The sequence below is a fragment of the Accipiter gentilis genome, chromosome 28 (genome assembly GCF_929443795.1).
Source record: "Accipiter gentilis chromosome 28, bAccGen1.1, whole genome shotgun sequence".
Classification (NCBI taxonomy): domain Eukaryota; kingdom Metazoa; phylum Chordata; class Aves; order Accipitriformes; family Accipitridae; genus Astur; species Astur gentilis.
In genome coordinates, this window is record NC_064907.1 from 949,370 (window position 1) to 964,634 (window position 15,265).

General features: G+C 43.9%; 2 protein-coding genes across 9 annotated transcripts in view; one reads left to right on the forward strand and one right to left on the reverse strand.

The window, feature by feature from the left end:
• The window catches only part of POLR1C (RNA polymerase I and III subunit C), a 141,174-nt gene that overhangs the window by 105,494 nt on the left and 20,415 nt on the right, over positions 1-15,265 (reverse strand). The window lies entirely within an intron of this gene.
• The window catches only part of XPO5 (exportin 5), a 30,614-nt gene that overhangs the window by 878 nt on the left and 14,471 nt on the right, over positions 1-15,265 (forward strand). For 3 of the 8 annotated variants that reach the window (XM_049831145.1, XM_049831152.1, XM_049831153.1), the window contains exons 3-21: positions 418-490; positions 988-1,125; positions 1,431-1,613; positions 2,632-2,673; positions 3,559-3,585; positions 3,879-4,064; positions 4,877-5,008; positions 5,332-5,408; positions 5,856-5,955; positions 7,374-7,457; positions 7,875-8,000; positions 8,247-8,337; positions 9,441-9,569; positions 10,336-10,451; positions 11,407-11,562; positions 11,979-12,020; positions 12,604-12,711; positions 14,074-14,273; positions 14,892-14,991. In XM_049831145.1, coding sequence (XP_049687102.1) covers positions 418-490; positions 988-1,125; positions 1,431-1,613; positions 2,632-2,673; positions 3,559-3,585; positions 3,879-4,064; positions 4,877-5,008; positions 5,332-5,408; positions 5,856-5,955; positions 7,374-7,457; positions 7,875-8,000; positions 8,247-8,337; positions 9,441-9,569; positions 10,336-10,451; positions 11,407-11,562; positions 11,979-12,020; positions 12,604-12,711; positions 14,074-14,273; positions 14,892-14,991 — 2,110 coding nt within the window. The remainder of the gene's footprint in view (positions 1-417; positions 491-987; positions 1,126-1,430; positions 1,614-2,631; positions 2,674-3,558; positions 3,586-3,878; positions 4,065-4,876; positions 5,009-5,331; positions 5,409-5,855; positions 5,956-7,373; positions 7,458-7,874; positions 8,001-8,246; positions 8,338-9,440; positions 9,570-10,335; positions 10,452-11,406; positions 11,563-11,978; positions 12,021-12,603; positions 12,712-14,073; positions 14,274-14,891; positions 14,992-15,265) is intronic. The other 5 variants (XM_049831146.1, XM_049831148.1, XM_049831147.1 and 2 more) reach the window with 5 other exon arrangements.

Here is a 15,265-nt window from a genome sequence, read left to right on the forward strand (position 1 = left end):
AGATATGTTGATGTCGCAAGACATAAATAAGCACGCAGGGCTACCAGTAGGTCTTTGCGGCATTCTATGTCATTAGCCTCATGCCAACAAAAAGGCTTTGTATTAGTTCAATTTGAGATTCCTCTTTGCCGCCTCTACAGACCTGATGCTTTGTGCTTTTGCTGCTGCTTCTCATGTCTGTTGACCTCAGTGGTGGATGCACATTTGCCAGCAGCAGTTTTAACTCACTCAGCCTTTTCATTAAGGGATTGGGCACTGGCAGAGTCAGTGAGCTGTAGTGTCTCTCTCTAGTTTAGGTAAAGAAGTGATGGTTCACTGAGAACCATGTCAGAGATCTTTATAAAGGTTTTGACTTGGTGTACGTTTTGTTTCTTTCCTTTTTTTTTTTTTTTTTTAAAAAAAACCTCTTTTGAATAGGTTCCGCTGGAACAATATGCCTCGTTTAGAAAAAGTTTACCTAAAGAACAACGTCATGGGCCTCATATCCAGTGTAAGTACCTTCTACTCCAGACTGTTCTCTGAAACATGATTCTCTTACTTGGAGATAGAAAGTGGGAGCGAAAGGAAATAGTGCTATTCTCTGTCTTGTAGTCAGGTCAATAACCATGTCACCTGACATGGCAAGAAGTTGTGAGGCTTGCATAACATATATAAGGTACTTTTTCTTTTTTTGGGAGGAAATTCAGTAAATACATTTGTTCTTATCCTTTGCAAGAACACTACATTCATTATCTTAGCTGTGTTTTCTTTATCATTGTGATTGCTCTCGTGACCAAGTGACCTTCTCTTGAGGAAAATCCTTTTGGTTCCCCACATTTGCTAGCAATGTGTGCTTGGGACGGTAGGAGTGTCGTCCAGGGTAGCTGGGATGAAGAGCTGCTCAATGTTGTGTTTTGTTTTGTTGTTTTTATTTTGTGTGGTTCCCATGTCAGAGTTATAAATATCTGGTGTTTGCTGTTTTGTATGACTGTCCCTCTTCTATCACAGGGAACTCAAAGTATTCTGGAGGAGGAAAGTCACATTAAAGATGTTCTGTCTCGCATCGTGGTGGAAATGATCAAGCGTGAATGGCCTCAGCACTGGCCTGACATGCTAAAGGAGCTGGATACCCTCTCCAAGCAAGGGGTATGAAACACACGTGTCTGTTCTCCTCTGCTTGCTCATAGTATGGGTTTCAGTCTTCCATCATCCTGAGGAAAAGCCTAACTCACTCGTGGTCAGGTGAGACAGGCGGATGATGGACTCAAAAATCCCTGTAAGATTAAGTTATTCCAGGAGATTATTTTAGCAGAGAGAGGGCCGTCCTTCTGTCCTGTTTTCCCAAGGTGTGACTTGTATCTTCATGCATGCTTACTTTCTCTCTACATCTCTGAGCTAATGTCTAGAGATTTTAACATGCTGATGGAGTGTATTTCATTTGGGGACATCAGGAAACTCAGACGGAGCTGGTGATGTTCATCCTCCTACGTTTGGCAGAAGATGTGGTGACTTTTCAAACTCTGCCTACCCAGCGGCGACGAGATATTCAGCAAACCCTCACCCAGAACATGGAAAAGATCTTCAGCTTCCTACTAACTACCCTGCAGCAGAACGTTAACAAGTACAGACGCATGGTAAGAGTCTCCTTTCCTTGGGTTCAGTCAGTGCTGGAGGTGTTTAGGAAATGGGATACAACTCACAAGTTGTCAGGGATTCAATTGCAGAAACTGTCTGAAATCCGTTGCTGTCACTGTGAGGTAGGGGTTTGCTGTGGCCTAGGAAGCCAGTGCTGATCAGAGAGACTAAACACACAAGGTTGACAGGGTTAGTGTTGGTAGTTTGGGTTTGCTAGTCTAAATGGCTTGAGCGGATGCGCGTCTCATCCATACTGTTGGAATGCTCCGCTGACAGTAGGGGTGTGTGGCTTAGCAAAATGAAGGTGTAGTTGTGGCAGAAATGGGTAGATTTGGGGTAGTTTATGTAACACACTGGTAAAGTGATGCCGTCCTGGGCTCACATCTGCTCTCTTATGCTGCAGTGGTGTCTTTGTGGTGAGGCACCAAAAAAAATGCATGAGTTTTTGATGTCTCAGCGTTGCATCTGGGCTCCTGGTCCTTTTCTCCAAGAGCTCAGGTTAGGAAGCCCCTTTTTGTCAAGTCGTGGTGAGGAATGCTCTTCTTTTTTTGTGTAAAGAGACTTTTTCCTGAATTCTTACCTAGAGTCAGAGATGTGCAGGTGTTCAAGATGGATGGTGAAGGCAAGTCTCTACACCAGTCTGTTCCTTTAAAAAGGAAGTGGATTTGACAGTGAAGCACAATTGAGAAACCAATCTAGAAATAAGCTACTTAGGTGTATCTCTTGATCTTTTTTTCTGTGAATTAAAATCCAGAGTTACACTAAATGTGAAACTGGGAGGCAATGAAAAGCCATCTCCTACCTGACTTTTATTCATTTTCCTGATGCACTGACAGGCTGAACAAACCCACCTGTAGACCAGACAGTTCTCTGTGCAGTTCATGGTGGTGGGTGGGAGACCCTGGTGCATTTTGTAGTCTGGTTGAAATGCATTTCCAGGTAAGGTTTGAATTGCAGTGCTTGAGGCTCTGAAGTGTGGCTGCTTCTGCTAACGGTGGAATCTTTCTGATTGGCAAGGTTGGAGCACCCCAGGAACAAGAAGCCCTCACCAGTCCACAGGTTAGCAGATCTTTGGGATGTTTGTGCACAGGGTAAATTCTGAGGGTTGGGTGTTCAGTTACCTGTCTGCACACTGAGACTGGGCAAGATGATGGACAGTTCCCCAAGACCATAGTAATCTGCAGTGCTTATAAGTATGCAGTTCTGGTGTGGTGGCTTGGTTGTTAAATGTTTGGGACACAACCAGATTAACTTAAAATCATTGCACTGAATACATTGATAGACCGAGTTTCCAAACTGAAACCTTGCAGCAGAAAGGAATGCTTGTGGTGTCTTTGCATCTGAAAAACTAATCAAACCTGAGTGTTTGAGGGACTTATTTGCGTTAGTCAAAAAGATGGTGCAAGCAGTGCATTGCTGCTGTTAAGTATGTGGAACTGGGAGTCGGGCTGTAAGCTTTTGTCCCAGCTCTACCCAGCTGCCTTTCTGACCATGGGTAAATCACTGACCCTTTCAGACATCAATCTCAGTACATAAAAACCACCAGCATCTTTTAGAGTCTCTGGCTTTTGCATGTAAGACACTGTAAAAGGTCAAGAGTTTCTTCCCTGGAAGCTTCCAGCAAGCACTGAAATGCCTTTCTTTCTTGTCCCCTCTCTCCCTGGTGCCTGCTGACTGGAGAGTCATCTTTTGGATGAGAAGGAAATTGTGGCTTAACTTGCAATTCAAAGTCCTGTTGTCTTAACCTGCCAGGGGGCTGCAGAGGTAGTTATGATGGCTGCAGCAATGTCCTGAGCAGGAGACTGTGTTGCAGCCACTTTCAGTAGGGAGCCATTCTGAGAAGCTGCTTCTGGCTGCGTTCTTGAGAATAAGCCTGTCCAGCAGTGGCTGGGTGGAAGTGTGTGCTGTAGCTGCTCACTTACTATCTCTTGTCTTCTTTTTCAGAAGACTGATCTGGCTCAGGAGCCAAAGGTGAGTGGAGCTATGTGGGAGTTAGTGCATTAGTCATTTTTAAGACAAGATTGCTTAGAAGTAGGCATTTCCCAGGCTTTGGAGTCTATTGCCTGCAGTTCTCATTTACAGATGGATTTGTTCACCCATAATACAACGTCCTCGAAAAGGGAGAAGTGAGGGGTGGCAGCAGAAGGGTCCAAGTCTCTCTCTCAGTGTGGTTCCTGGTACTGTTATTCCAGGGAGTGGACAGCTTTAGATGGGAATTGCTGTTTCTCTCTGGTTCTGACCTTTTGCATCCTTTCTGTTCACAGGCCCAGGCAAATTGCCGCGTGGGAATAGCAGCACTCAACACCTTGGCTGGCTACATTGACTGGGTGGCCCTGAGCCACATCACAGCAGACAACTGCAAGCTCTTGGAGATGTTGTGTCTGCTCCTAAATGAGCCTGAGCTCCAAATAGGAGCGGCAGAGTGTCTCCTGATTGCTGTCAGCAGGAAGGTGAGTTCTTCCTCTTCAGCTGCTTTGGCTCCCCTTTGTTTTCTCCTTGTCATGGTTTAATCTCAGCCAGCAACTAAGCACCATGCAGCCACTCACTCACTCCCCTCTCGACCCAGTGGGATGGGGGAGAGAATCAGAAAAAAAGTAAAACTAGTGGGTTGAGATAAGGACAGTTTAATAGAACAGAAAGAAAGAAACTAAAAACGATAGTAATAACAATACTAGAATGACAATAATAATAATAAAAGGTTTGGAATATACAAAACAAGTGATGCACAATGCAATTGCTCGCCACTTGCCAACCGGCACCCAGTTAGTTCCCGAGCAGCTATGCCCTCCAGGCCAACTCCCCCCAGTTTATATACTAGGCATGATGTGACATGGTATGGAATACCCCTTTGGCCAGTTTGGGTCAGCTGTTCTGGCTGTGTCCCCTCCCAGCTTCTTGTCCCCCTCTAGCCTTCTTGCTGGCTGGGCATGAGAAGCTGAAAAATCCTTGACTTGGTCTAAATGTTACTTAGCAACAACTGAAAACATCAGTTATCAACATTCTTCTCATACTGAACACAAAACATGACACTATACAAGCTACTATGAAGAAAATTAACTCTATTCCAGCCAAAACCAGGACGCTCCTATTCTCCTATATAATCTTCAGATTGAGCAATGATATCTTTGCCCTTTTATTTAAGAAACAAAATTCAAATTTGGCTGCTTATGGTAATGATCTTTAGTGTGAATGTCATGTCAGCACAATACATACAGCAACTGTTGGAACCCTGTCCAACTTCTGTGCTTGCCTCTCCTCGCAGTTTTGGAGATCCCCAAGTTGGAGGTTCCCACTGACTTTTTTTCTCTCCACTTTCTATGACTGTGAAGTGGGAAATATTGTCACCAGCTGTGTCATCTGGCAGCTCAGAGAAATAACAGCAGGATCTAAACAGGTGATTTGACCCATATGTTCACAAGCAGCTTAGTGTCAAGGCTGAGTGTTTATCAGCTGCCTTTAAGTAACTAGCCAGTCTGCTGTGAAGAAGAGTTAAAGTTTCAGGATCATTATTTCAGTTTAAAGTTCCTGTGGTGGGATTGCTTGGGGAAATTTCTTGAGATCAGGAATACCTTAGATTTTTTGGCAAGTTTTTACTGAAATCATTTGTGGACTGTAAGCCCCTCCCCAGATGGAAGGACAACTGGGGATCTCCCTATTTCACTTGCAGATGGGAATAAATAGTTATGTTCTGAGGCATTTGGTGTATTTTACACGTAGGGTAAGCTGGAGGATCGGAAGCCTCTGATGGTCTTGTTTGGAGACGTTGCCATGCACTACATTCTCTCTGCTGCCCAGTGAGTACCATCCTGCTGCTGTAGTTTCATGCAAAACTGCATACAAATGGCTTTGTAGACGTGATTTGCAAAAGATATTGCTGCTTAACTGCAGGAAGCTGGGACTGGGTTAGAAGAGAATAAAAACACCATTTCTTCTGCAAAACCTGAGAAACTGCAAGTTTTTTCAAATCTCATAATTGAAGGACAAAAGTAGTGTAAATGTCACTGCTTCCCCAGCTTTCTCTTTTAGCCTGAAACTGATTGGGGGGACTCTTTCAGAGAGGCAGTTTCAGAGGTTTTAGATGCCAATAAAGCAGTACGTCTTGATAATAGTAAAGAAAATCCCACCACAATAAAATCAAATTGCCCTACTCCTCTTTTTATCTACAGGATAGATAGTAGTGTGCATGTTACCTACAGTGTGAGTAACTGTGATCCTGTTTTTCCCCCTCCCCTCATTCCCAGGACAGCAGATGGAGAAGGCCTGGTGGAGAAGCACTATGTTTTCTTGAAGAGACTTTGCCAAGTTTTGTGTGCATTGGGCAGCCAGCTGTGTGCATTGCTAGTAAGTCTCTACTAATACTGACAGCAACCCTGGCAAGGCTAGTTTTTAGGGCTGGGGGTGAGGCAACCCTGACCTAAGGTAGGACCAGGGTTCTGTCTGTACATTTGGTAGCTGTGGGGTTCTCTTCACACATTTGGAAAAGACAGAAATGGCTCTGCTTGCAAGTGGGATAACTGTATCCTGCCAAGTCATGGGAATGTAGAATGGAGACACCCTGACTGATTCAAGGCCTCTGCTGTCATCAAGATTCACCTCCTATAACCTCTGTAAAACGCTGAAGCTTCACTGAAAATTGGTAAAGTTTCTTGCCATCTACTGCTACAGAAAAACTTCTCTAGGAAATTACTCTTGTGTTGGAAGCCTTTTAAATTTCCCTATTAAAAATAACTCGAAAGAGTATACCTGTTTGTTCTTCTACCAAGATTCTCTCAAGCTGAAGGAAGAAACAGGTTTTGTTTCTGCTGCTCATCTTTCTGCTGTTTTGTGTCAATGTTGAGATGAAGATGCACATTGATACGTTGCATGCCATGCTGGTTGCTGAGTTCCTGCTCCCTTCATTCAGCACAGTGCTGCTACAGTAAAGAAGGCAGGCTTGTTGAGAGATGCTGTTTGTGGGGAGACTGAGGCAGGCAGCCAGCCTGTGCAAATGATAGAGCAAAGTAAATTCTCACAGGGAGGGAAAGAAAAAAAAAACAAACCACCTCTCAGAATTTATCCTTAAAAAGAATGGACAGCAAACAAAGGGTGTGTTACTACTTTCAGTGACTTCACTTTCTGTTAGGCAGTGGGAGCCATTAGTCAGTAATGAAGTAATGAGATGGGGATTTAAGTCCTTGTGTCCAAGTTCACTCAGGAGAGGCAGCACTGAGCTGTACAGCTCCAGAACAGGAATCTTGAGGGTGCTAGGTCATATGGTTAGTGAGGAGCAGCAAAACCTTGAATTTGTGGCTCCGGGCAAAACTTATTTCCCTGACAAACTTCCCAGAAAGTTATTCATAAGAGATGTCCATACATTAAATGCAGGAAACATTTGGAGGAATGGGAGTGAAATCATCTGGGTGTGTTTGCTTGTGAAATTCTGCAGTCTACAGTTGCATATTGCTCCACTTTGGTCCTGCTGGGTGGGCTTGACCCAATAGGAGCAAAATTGTGACTCTATCTGAGAAGTCATACTTTTCTCTTGAATGAGGGTGGTGTTGTCTCCAGCATCCCCAGGCTGGTCAGCAGAACTTGCTACTCCTCAGACTATACTGGTTTCAGAAAAAATCACAGTTGTTTGGTGGGGGGTTTTTTGTCTGCTTCTTTACCGTCTGTAGCGTTGTCAGTAGTGCTCCTGCTTTACCCAGAGACATACCACTTGTGAGCCCAGCCTGACATAGAGTTACTATTTTGTCTGAAATTGTTTGTCTTCCTAATAGGGCTCAGATTCTGATGTGGAAACACCAGCCAACTTTGGAAAGTACCTTGACTCATTTTTAGCCTTCACAACCCATCCCAGCCAGGTATGTAAAGGGCTGAAAGTCTCGTGTATGTCTATGCAAGAATGTGTGAATACATAATTGAGCTAACCTACAGAAGACTGCAGAAACTTCAGCTGCCAAATACTGCTCTCCGGGCTCTCCTCTTCAGCTGAACATCTGGAAGGCAGAGTGGTTTCTCCTCCATTACCACCCCATTAGGAACAGTGCCTGACACAGAGGTGCTAAGTAGAAAGTGCAGAATTTGCAATGAGCCCTAGTATTTACTTAGAGACTTTTGGTGTTCTGAAGTTTGGGTTGTGCACGCAAGGTGCCTTGGCCTCAGCCAAATAGTCAGTGTAATTTGCTATTGCCTTCTGATAGCAACACTTAATGTTAGCAGTGGAGATTCCAGCACTGAAATCTTTCTCTGTTTTCCTCTTTTTGCTCTTCTCCCCCCAGTTTCTGCGCTCCTCCACCCAGATCACATGGGGAGCCCTCTTTCGGCATGAAGTTCTGTCTCGTGACCCCTTGTTGCTGGCTATGATTCCCAAGTATCTCCGTGCATCTATGACAAACCTAGTGAAGGTACGTGGGAACTGCGGCCAGATAGGTTTGAGAAGGTGCCTAGGTGAACGTGGCCTGTGGATCATGGGGGAGAAACTACATTTTTATCGTGCCTGCCAGAGGCATGATCTCCAGGCCACTGAGTAAACAGCTCTGTCTCAACTTTTACTGTCTGCTCCTTGCCTTCAGTCTTCATCTCCTTGAAGCTGCTGTTAGCTGTGATGGGTGACTTCTCTTCCTTCCTGACGTTGTCTGCTCTGTCTCCAGGTGGGCTTTCCCTCTAAAACAGACAGCCCCAGTTGTGAATACTCCCGCTTTGATTTTGACAGTGATGAGGACTTCAATGCCTTCTTCAACTGTAAGTTGCCTGTGTGGATGCTGTTGTCTGTACCTTCCCTCTTACTTTCAGTTGCTGGTGGAGCTTGGAGCCTACCATGTTGGCTTGGCAGCTTCCATTTGTGTCTTGACTCTTTCAGCCTGGATCTTGGAGTTAAATTAATCTAGGGTTTTCCTGTGGCAGCTCAGGTGTTTTATTTTACTTACTACTTGCTATTATTTTGCTTGCTAGCCAGGTAGGTGGCCTAGTAGCATTTGCTACCTAGTGTCAAAGAAAACGCGCCTCTTCATCACCTAAAGGAGGAAATGAAACAGCCTGGAGTCCTGCTTAGTTTAGGAGAGGAAGGCAGCTTACAAAAGACTTTAAATGTCATTCCAGAAAGAAAATCTGTCTTGGCCCTGCTAAGAAGCTTCTGGTTCAGCACCAATAGTTAGAGTTAAGCAATTAAAATAACTAAATTTAATCATAATTAATTTTGAAACACAAAATAAAATTACTTGATAAAACAACTTTTTTAAACAATGCAAGTTGCATCTGTAGTCAGCAGAGATTATTCTTTTGTGTGGTCATGTACTTGAATATTTTGGAACAAATGAAATTCCTGTTCTGTAATTTGCTTTTAATATCTTTGAAATTGAAAACTGGACTTCTTTGGGTTTTTTGAGTTCACATTAGTTTGTCAGCCTAGAATCTGAACTGGGTTAAGTTGAACAATCTAGAAAAAGTGTGTTTAGCTGAAGGAAGTGGTAGTTGTCTAATGCTCTTTTCCTGTCTCAAGGTGGTTTGTAAGCAGCAAACATGCATAGTTTGAAGAATTTTTAAAATGAAAAATAGAGGCTTAATTCTAGTAAATCTGGGTTTAGCATAGATTTTCATAATTGATATTGCATTTTAATTGCACTTCTTTTTATGTTAATCCATCATTTTTTAGTCCATTTAAATTACTTCCAAAATGCCTATCCTGTTACACCTAGTTTACTGACTGTATATCTGAGCTTACTACACAGCTCTTGTCAGAGCAACAGTCCATAATGTTCCCAGGTCTGCAAAGATGCAGGTGAGCTTTGGGGAAGGGAGCATTTGCAGCATCAGCTTCTTGCACAGTGTCCAATTTTTCACTGCAGCTTTCCGAGCCCAGCAAGGAGAGGTGATGAGGATGGCTTGTCGTCTGGATCCTCAGACTGGCTTCCAAATGGCTGGTGAATGGCTGAAGTACCAACTCACATCTCCTGTTGATACTGGACCCATGAACTGTAAGTTACCTGAAAAAAAATAGGGATGTGGGATTTGTTTCTTAATTCAAGCCAAGAAGAAACTTCTTTGCCTTTTTTTTTTTTCCTCAAGGGGGAGCCAAGGCTCAACACTAGGTTTTCAGGCTTTTAAGGTCTTTGCAAGTTAAAAGCAAAATCAAATCAACCCCACCCCACCCCAAATTTAACCCTTTGCAGTCTACCTATGGAATAGCTAATGTAAAGTCCGTGGCTCCTCCCTTCCCTTCCCAAAATCTCTCTGCAAAACAGGTGCAGCTGTCCCTCTGATACAATTTTACAATTATTTGGGCCTTATTATATCTGTAACATATTGATTATTTTTGTCCAGGGAAGTTCTGCCTGTCTGGCAAATCCCTCTGTCAGTCACCTTGCCTTCCTCCTGTGAAGGAAGGCCACTTGGTGCTCTGCAAAGTCACACCGAGGGCAGTCTTGCCTGCAGTGCTGAGTCTGAGCATGTGGTCTCCCTTCTTTTCTTTTCTTTTCTTTTCTCTTCTGTGATTTGTTGGTGTTGCTCCCTATAGTATCTCAAAGGTCAGACTTATGTCTCAGGAGCCTTCACTTGAATGATGCAAATCACACTGGAGTACCTTAATTGCTCCCAGCGCATCCCTGCCAGGCATCTGCAGGGAGAGCTGTGTGACCAAAATACTTGTGAGTGCTAAGATGTTGCAGTGCAGGAGCTTATCACCCTGCTGTTGTGCATGCAGGGAGGAGCATGGTGAGAGCTCCACTCTTCTCTTCCTTTCAGCTAAGACAGGCGAAGGTCTCTGCTCCATCTTCTCTCCATCCTTTGTGCAGTGGGATGCCATGACCTTCTTCTCGGAGAGCGTCATCAGCCAAATGTTTCGAACCCTGGATAAAGATGTATGTGTATCAGATGCTCTTGACTGCTCTCCTGGCTTGTTCTGGGTTGACATGAGTGGGTTTTTTCAGTTATGTTGTCCTTGAAAAGTTTGTAGTAATTGGTTACCTCCATGCAAAACCCCACATTGTTTGGTTAGTGGTTCTCATGAGGAGTACTGACCCTTCTTTAGATGGGACCAAACTCATACTGGCTTACTCTCAGGCATGTCTTGGTTCTGGATACTGTGCCATGAGAAGTCACAGGAGAGCGCTCAGGTGGCATGCTTTAATATAGTGCGTTGCTAGAGGAGAAGAGGACTGCTTAAGTGGAAATTTCATAAGTTTATTCTTTTTAGTAATCCCCTGATTAGATTTTTTTTTTTTATCTACTAACTAAATGAGAGAAAGTCATGCTCAGGGAGTAGGAGATCAGAAGCAGTTTCTTTCTGCTTTTTGTTCGACAGCAGGTGAATCAGAAGGAAAGCATTTTTTTCTCAGTCTGATGTAGATTGACTTGATTTTTGTATTAGATTAGGCTGTTCATGCACTTTAGTTCATCATTCTAATCACAGTAAAATATTTATATGGGTTGATATAGTTGGTTGAGCATGGAATCTGTTGGACAGAGTGAAGAGCAGAATTTGGAGCCAAACTGAGAGAGAGGAGATTTGCCTTTCCGGGAGGTGCAAGCAATAGTGTGGGGGCTTGAGATTGACATCTCCAGACTGCCCTACCAAAAGTTGCAATGCTGCTGTCCTTTTTCCCTCAGCAAGTGCACATTGCACACAGTTAAACTGAGGTTTCTACTGCTTTTCTTTCTGCTTTGGGAACAGCTGTGTTCAGCTGAGAGGCCTGATGTGATAGCAGCAGCTCGAAGGCCTAGTTCTAGGAGTCGTAGTATGTGTGCTACAGGCTGAAGTACTGAGTGTTGTCTCCTTTTTTCTTTCCTTCTTCTTTCTCGTTGCTGCCTTTGTAGGAAATCCCAGTGAACGATGGCATAGATCTGCTGCAGCTTGTCCTTAATTTTGAAACAAAGGATCCTCTCATCCTGTCCTGTGTGCTCACCAATGTGTCTGCTCTCTTCCCATTTGTCACTTACCGACCAGAATACCTACCGCAAGTACTTTCCAAGGTAGGTACTTGCAGACCATGCTAAAATGAGGTAGGCTTTTTTTGTGGTGCAAGGCCCTTGTGCTAAACTGCAAGAGTTAATCCTCCTAGTCAGGGAAGGACTATCCTTCATGTTAAGGATGGGAAAACTGGAGACCGAGTCTTGTTCAAGAAGAAACAATGTCGAATAACAGAAATTTTGCAGTTCCTAGCCTTAAATCTTAACATTAAGTGCATGTTCTGATCAGTAAACACCATATTTTATTTCAAGGCCTTGCTGTGCTGATGATTCATCTTTCAATTAGTCAAGGGTTCTTAACTGACTTTAATGAGTTTGCACTAAAGACTTATATCTATTCCTTGAGATCAAAACATGCATGAGTGCTAGATATTAACAAATTATGTGAGTTTTTGGATTTTTCCTCCCTTTTCTCACAGCTGTTTGCTTCAGTTACCTTTGAAGTTATAGAAGAAAGTAAGGTATGTCTGAATTATTATCTACTATGAGCTATAACAGTTGGATCAAATTGTAAATACTCTGCTGTCGTAGGCTTCTCAAGTATAGTCGTGCTCCTGGAAAGGGCTTGGAAGTCTAGATATAACTGATCTCTTCTTGCTTGACATAGCCTGAGAAGCTTTGGGTCATGAACTTAGAAGGCCACAGGTATGGTCTAAGGCCAGTGCACTTAGTCCTCTGGTCCATGCTGACTTTCCTGAGAGTGAAATCCCTTCATTAGCTGTCGGTATTCTTCAGTAGTTGGTATATGTGGCTGTGAAGGATGGCTGTAAAGCTGCCAGCCACCTAAGGAGTGCTTGGAGTCTTGAAACAGTAAGATCCCTGATATCCTTGTTCCTGGGGTACAGCTTGTTTAAACATGGGCTTCTTGACTTGGCTACTGCTCCAGAGGAAATTTAGTTGTTGCATGATTGTTTTGGGGGGGGGGGAGGGGGGGTGGAAATGCTTTTTTGATCTGTACTCAACAGTGCAGAAAACTGCATGTAATGCATTTGTCTCATGAAGATACCCTGCATTTGTCTGAACTTTTGTTTTGTTGCATTGAAGTTTGTTGTGTCTGTCCAGGCTCCTAGAACTCGAGCAGTGAAGAATGTGAGAAGGCATGCATGCTCCTCAATCATAAAGATGTGTCGGGATTACCCTCAGCTTGTCCTGGTATGTAAACGCAACTCTGTTATGAAGAGTCTTGCCTCAGTTTCAGCTGGATTTTGTGGGATCTTCAGCTTCCTTGGTTACATTCTGCTATTCTTCCAAGAAACATTCCTTCCATGCAAATGGCAAAGTGTTTTATTCCCTGCGCCTCCCTTCTTCCCATGCCCTGCCACCCGCCCAACCCCTTAAAAAAAAAAAATTTTTCTGCCTGAAGAGTTGAATTGTAAAGTGATGAATTAAATGAGAAGGTGATGAGTTAAATGCAAAAGGGATGAGGAGGATACAAGCCGCACTAGATTAATTCTGTGGGCACTTTTGCTGAATTTCCATTTTGTCACTTGTGGTCTCAAGCGATTCCTTAGCTGAAGACAATAGCAATGACTAATCTCCAGACTTCTATTCCATAACAGAATGTAGGAGCAAGAGGAGAGTATTTGTTTTCTGGATTAGCTTGAGGAGACTAGAAAAAACAAACAAGTTTAAAATCCATGAGCCAGTGTTTTGTTTGGTTTTGCTGAACTAAACAGCCTGCATGCAACGTGTCTAGCTCTGAACTCCTTTCTTCAGTGGTGTTGTGTGCAGTGGCTCTAGGATTATGGGAGCACCATAGGACATTGCTAGTTTAATCAAAGACTTTTTTTCAGGATGCTAATTAAGGTAATTTAGGGATTCCAGTCTGCATTCTGCAATAGCTGCTAAGAACTAGTGGGTTGGTCTTTGTCTCACTCTACTGGTCCTTTAACTACAGCTCCCTCTTTCCCATGGCCAGCGAAACATCCTCACAGGAAGAGCCAAGGGCCCAGAGCTGCCCCAAAATATGTTCAGGTGACTTTGCTGAAGAGGATGATTGCTAATGCTTATACAAAGTAGCAGGAAGACATGATTGCCACTAGAGTGGGTGGGGAAGAAATTCAGCCATTCCTGTGGAGATAGTGATAACTGTATGAATCGTTATTAACCTAGTTGTGAGCAAAGAGGAGGAAGAGTCCTAAGTCTGGCACCTGAGAGCCAAAGGAGTGAGGTACGTTCTGTGGGCAAATAAAAGCACCAGAACTACTTTGAGGTGTGACACTGCTGTAGGGGATATGACTGCCTAGAAGAGAGAGATTCCTCTGCTTATTTCAGTCATTCTGGAGACTAAACTGGATGCAGGATGATGATAGAGGGGTAGGGAAGTAAAGCAGTTCTTTCAGACTGAACATTTGGAGAGACTTGAGACTGAGGGGATGGCTATGTAGAGAAAAGGTAACTTAGACATGCTTCTCCAGCTGTTCTGTGTAGTACAGTACACCCCATCTCTGCCTCCCACAGTGGCCCTCCTCCACACCAAATGCATGATGCTATTCCATTGGATGTGTTTTCTAGCCAAACTTTGAGATGTTGTACAACCATGTGAAGCAGCTGCTCTCCAATGAGCTACTTCTGACGCAGATGGAGAAGTGTGCTCTTATGGAGGCCCTCGTCCTCATCAGCAACCAGTTCAAGGACTACGAGCGGCAGAAGGTTTTTCTGGAGGAGCTCATGGCTCCTGTTGCTGGCTTATGGCTCTCCCCGGAGATGCAGAGGTATGGGTCGTTTTTCTGAGCTTTGAGCTGGAGGTGTTGCAGAGGTAATGTCGTGCCAAATAAGGGAATGCGCAAACCAAATGAGGGTGGTGGACTGCCTTGTGACTTCCTGTACTCTGGGCAGTCATTGTGGTGGTCTCCTGCAGTTCAGAAACTGCCATCCGAGTCTAAATGCTGTTTGTTGAATATTGCTAGGTAAGTGTTGTTTAAGTTGATAGAGGAACACATCCCAGGCATGCTCAAAGCATTTGCATAAAATGAGAAATAAAAGATGTCTTTGCTCATTTCCAGGAGAAGCTAGGAAGCTGAGCTCTCCTTACTAAAGCTGAGGTGTGCTGCAGCCCTGGGCAGCTAGGCACACACAAGAGTTTTTCCAGCAGGGCTATCTTCATAAGAAATTCAAAGGTTTTAGGTCCCATGGCCTAAGAGAACTGGAGGTGTTTGGAGAGTGCACATGTCTCTGGTGCTTTTTATCATGTTCCCATGTACAGTGTGGAGCACTAGCTAGTCTCTGTAGCCTGCTCTCTATTTGTTGAGATGTTTATTGCCAGTGCAAAGGTCTGCTCAAATTCCCTGGTATAAACAATAATCCCCATTGCTGTCTTTTGCTGCTGCCAGAGTCCTCTCAGATCCTGAAGCCTTTATCTCCTATGTGGGTGCAGACAACAAAATTGCTGATCCAGTCTTGGAAGATCCTAGTGGCCTGAACCGCTCTAGAGTGAGTATCATTACCAGGAGAGCCAGTCCTTACAGAGATGGGAATTGCCTCCTTCCATCCCCCATTTCTGTTGTGGTTACACACAAGATCTGTTCTGATCATCTACTTTTTTAGGGTGTGGATCGGTAGGTTTTTCAGACTGCAGAATATCAGGCTGCCTCTTTAAGCTACAGTAATGAGCATGTAGGCCATGCAAAAACAGATTATTCAGCAGAGTGAAGCGCACTATTCCCTACTCTTCGTGTAGCAGAGTTTGGTTTTGGAGAAGCAATTA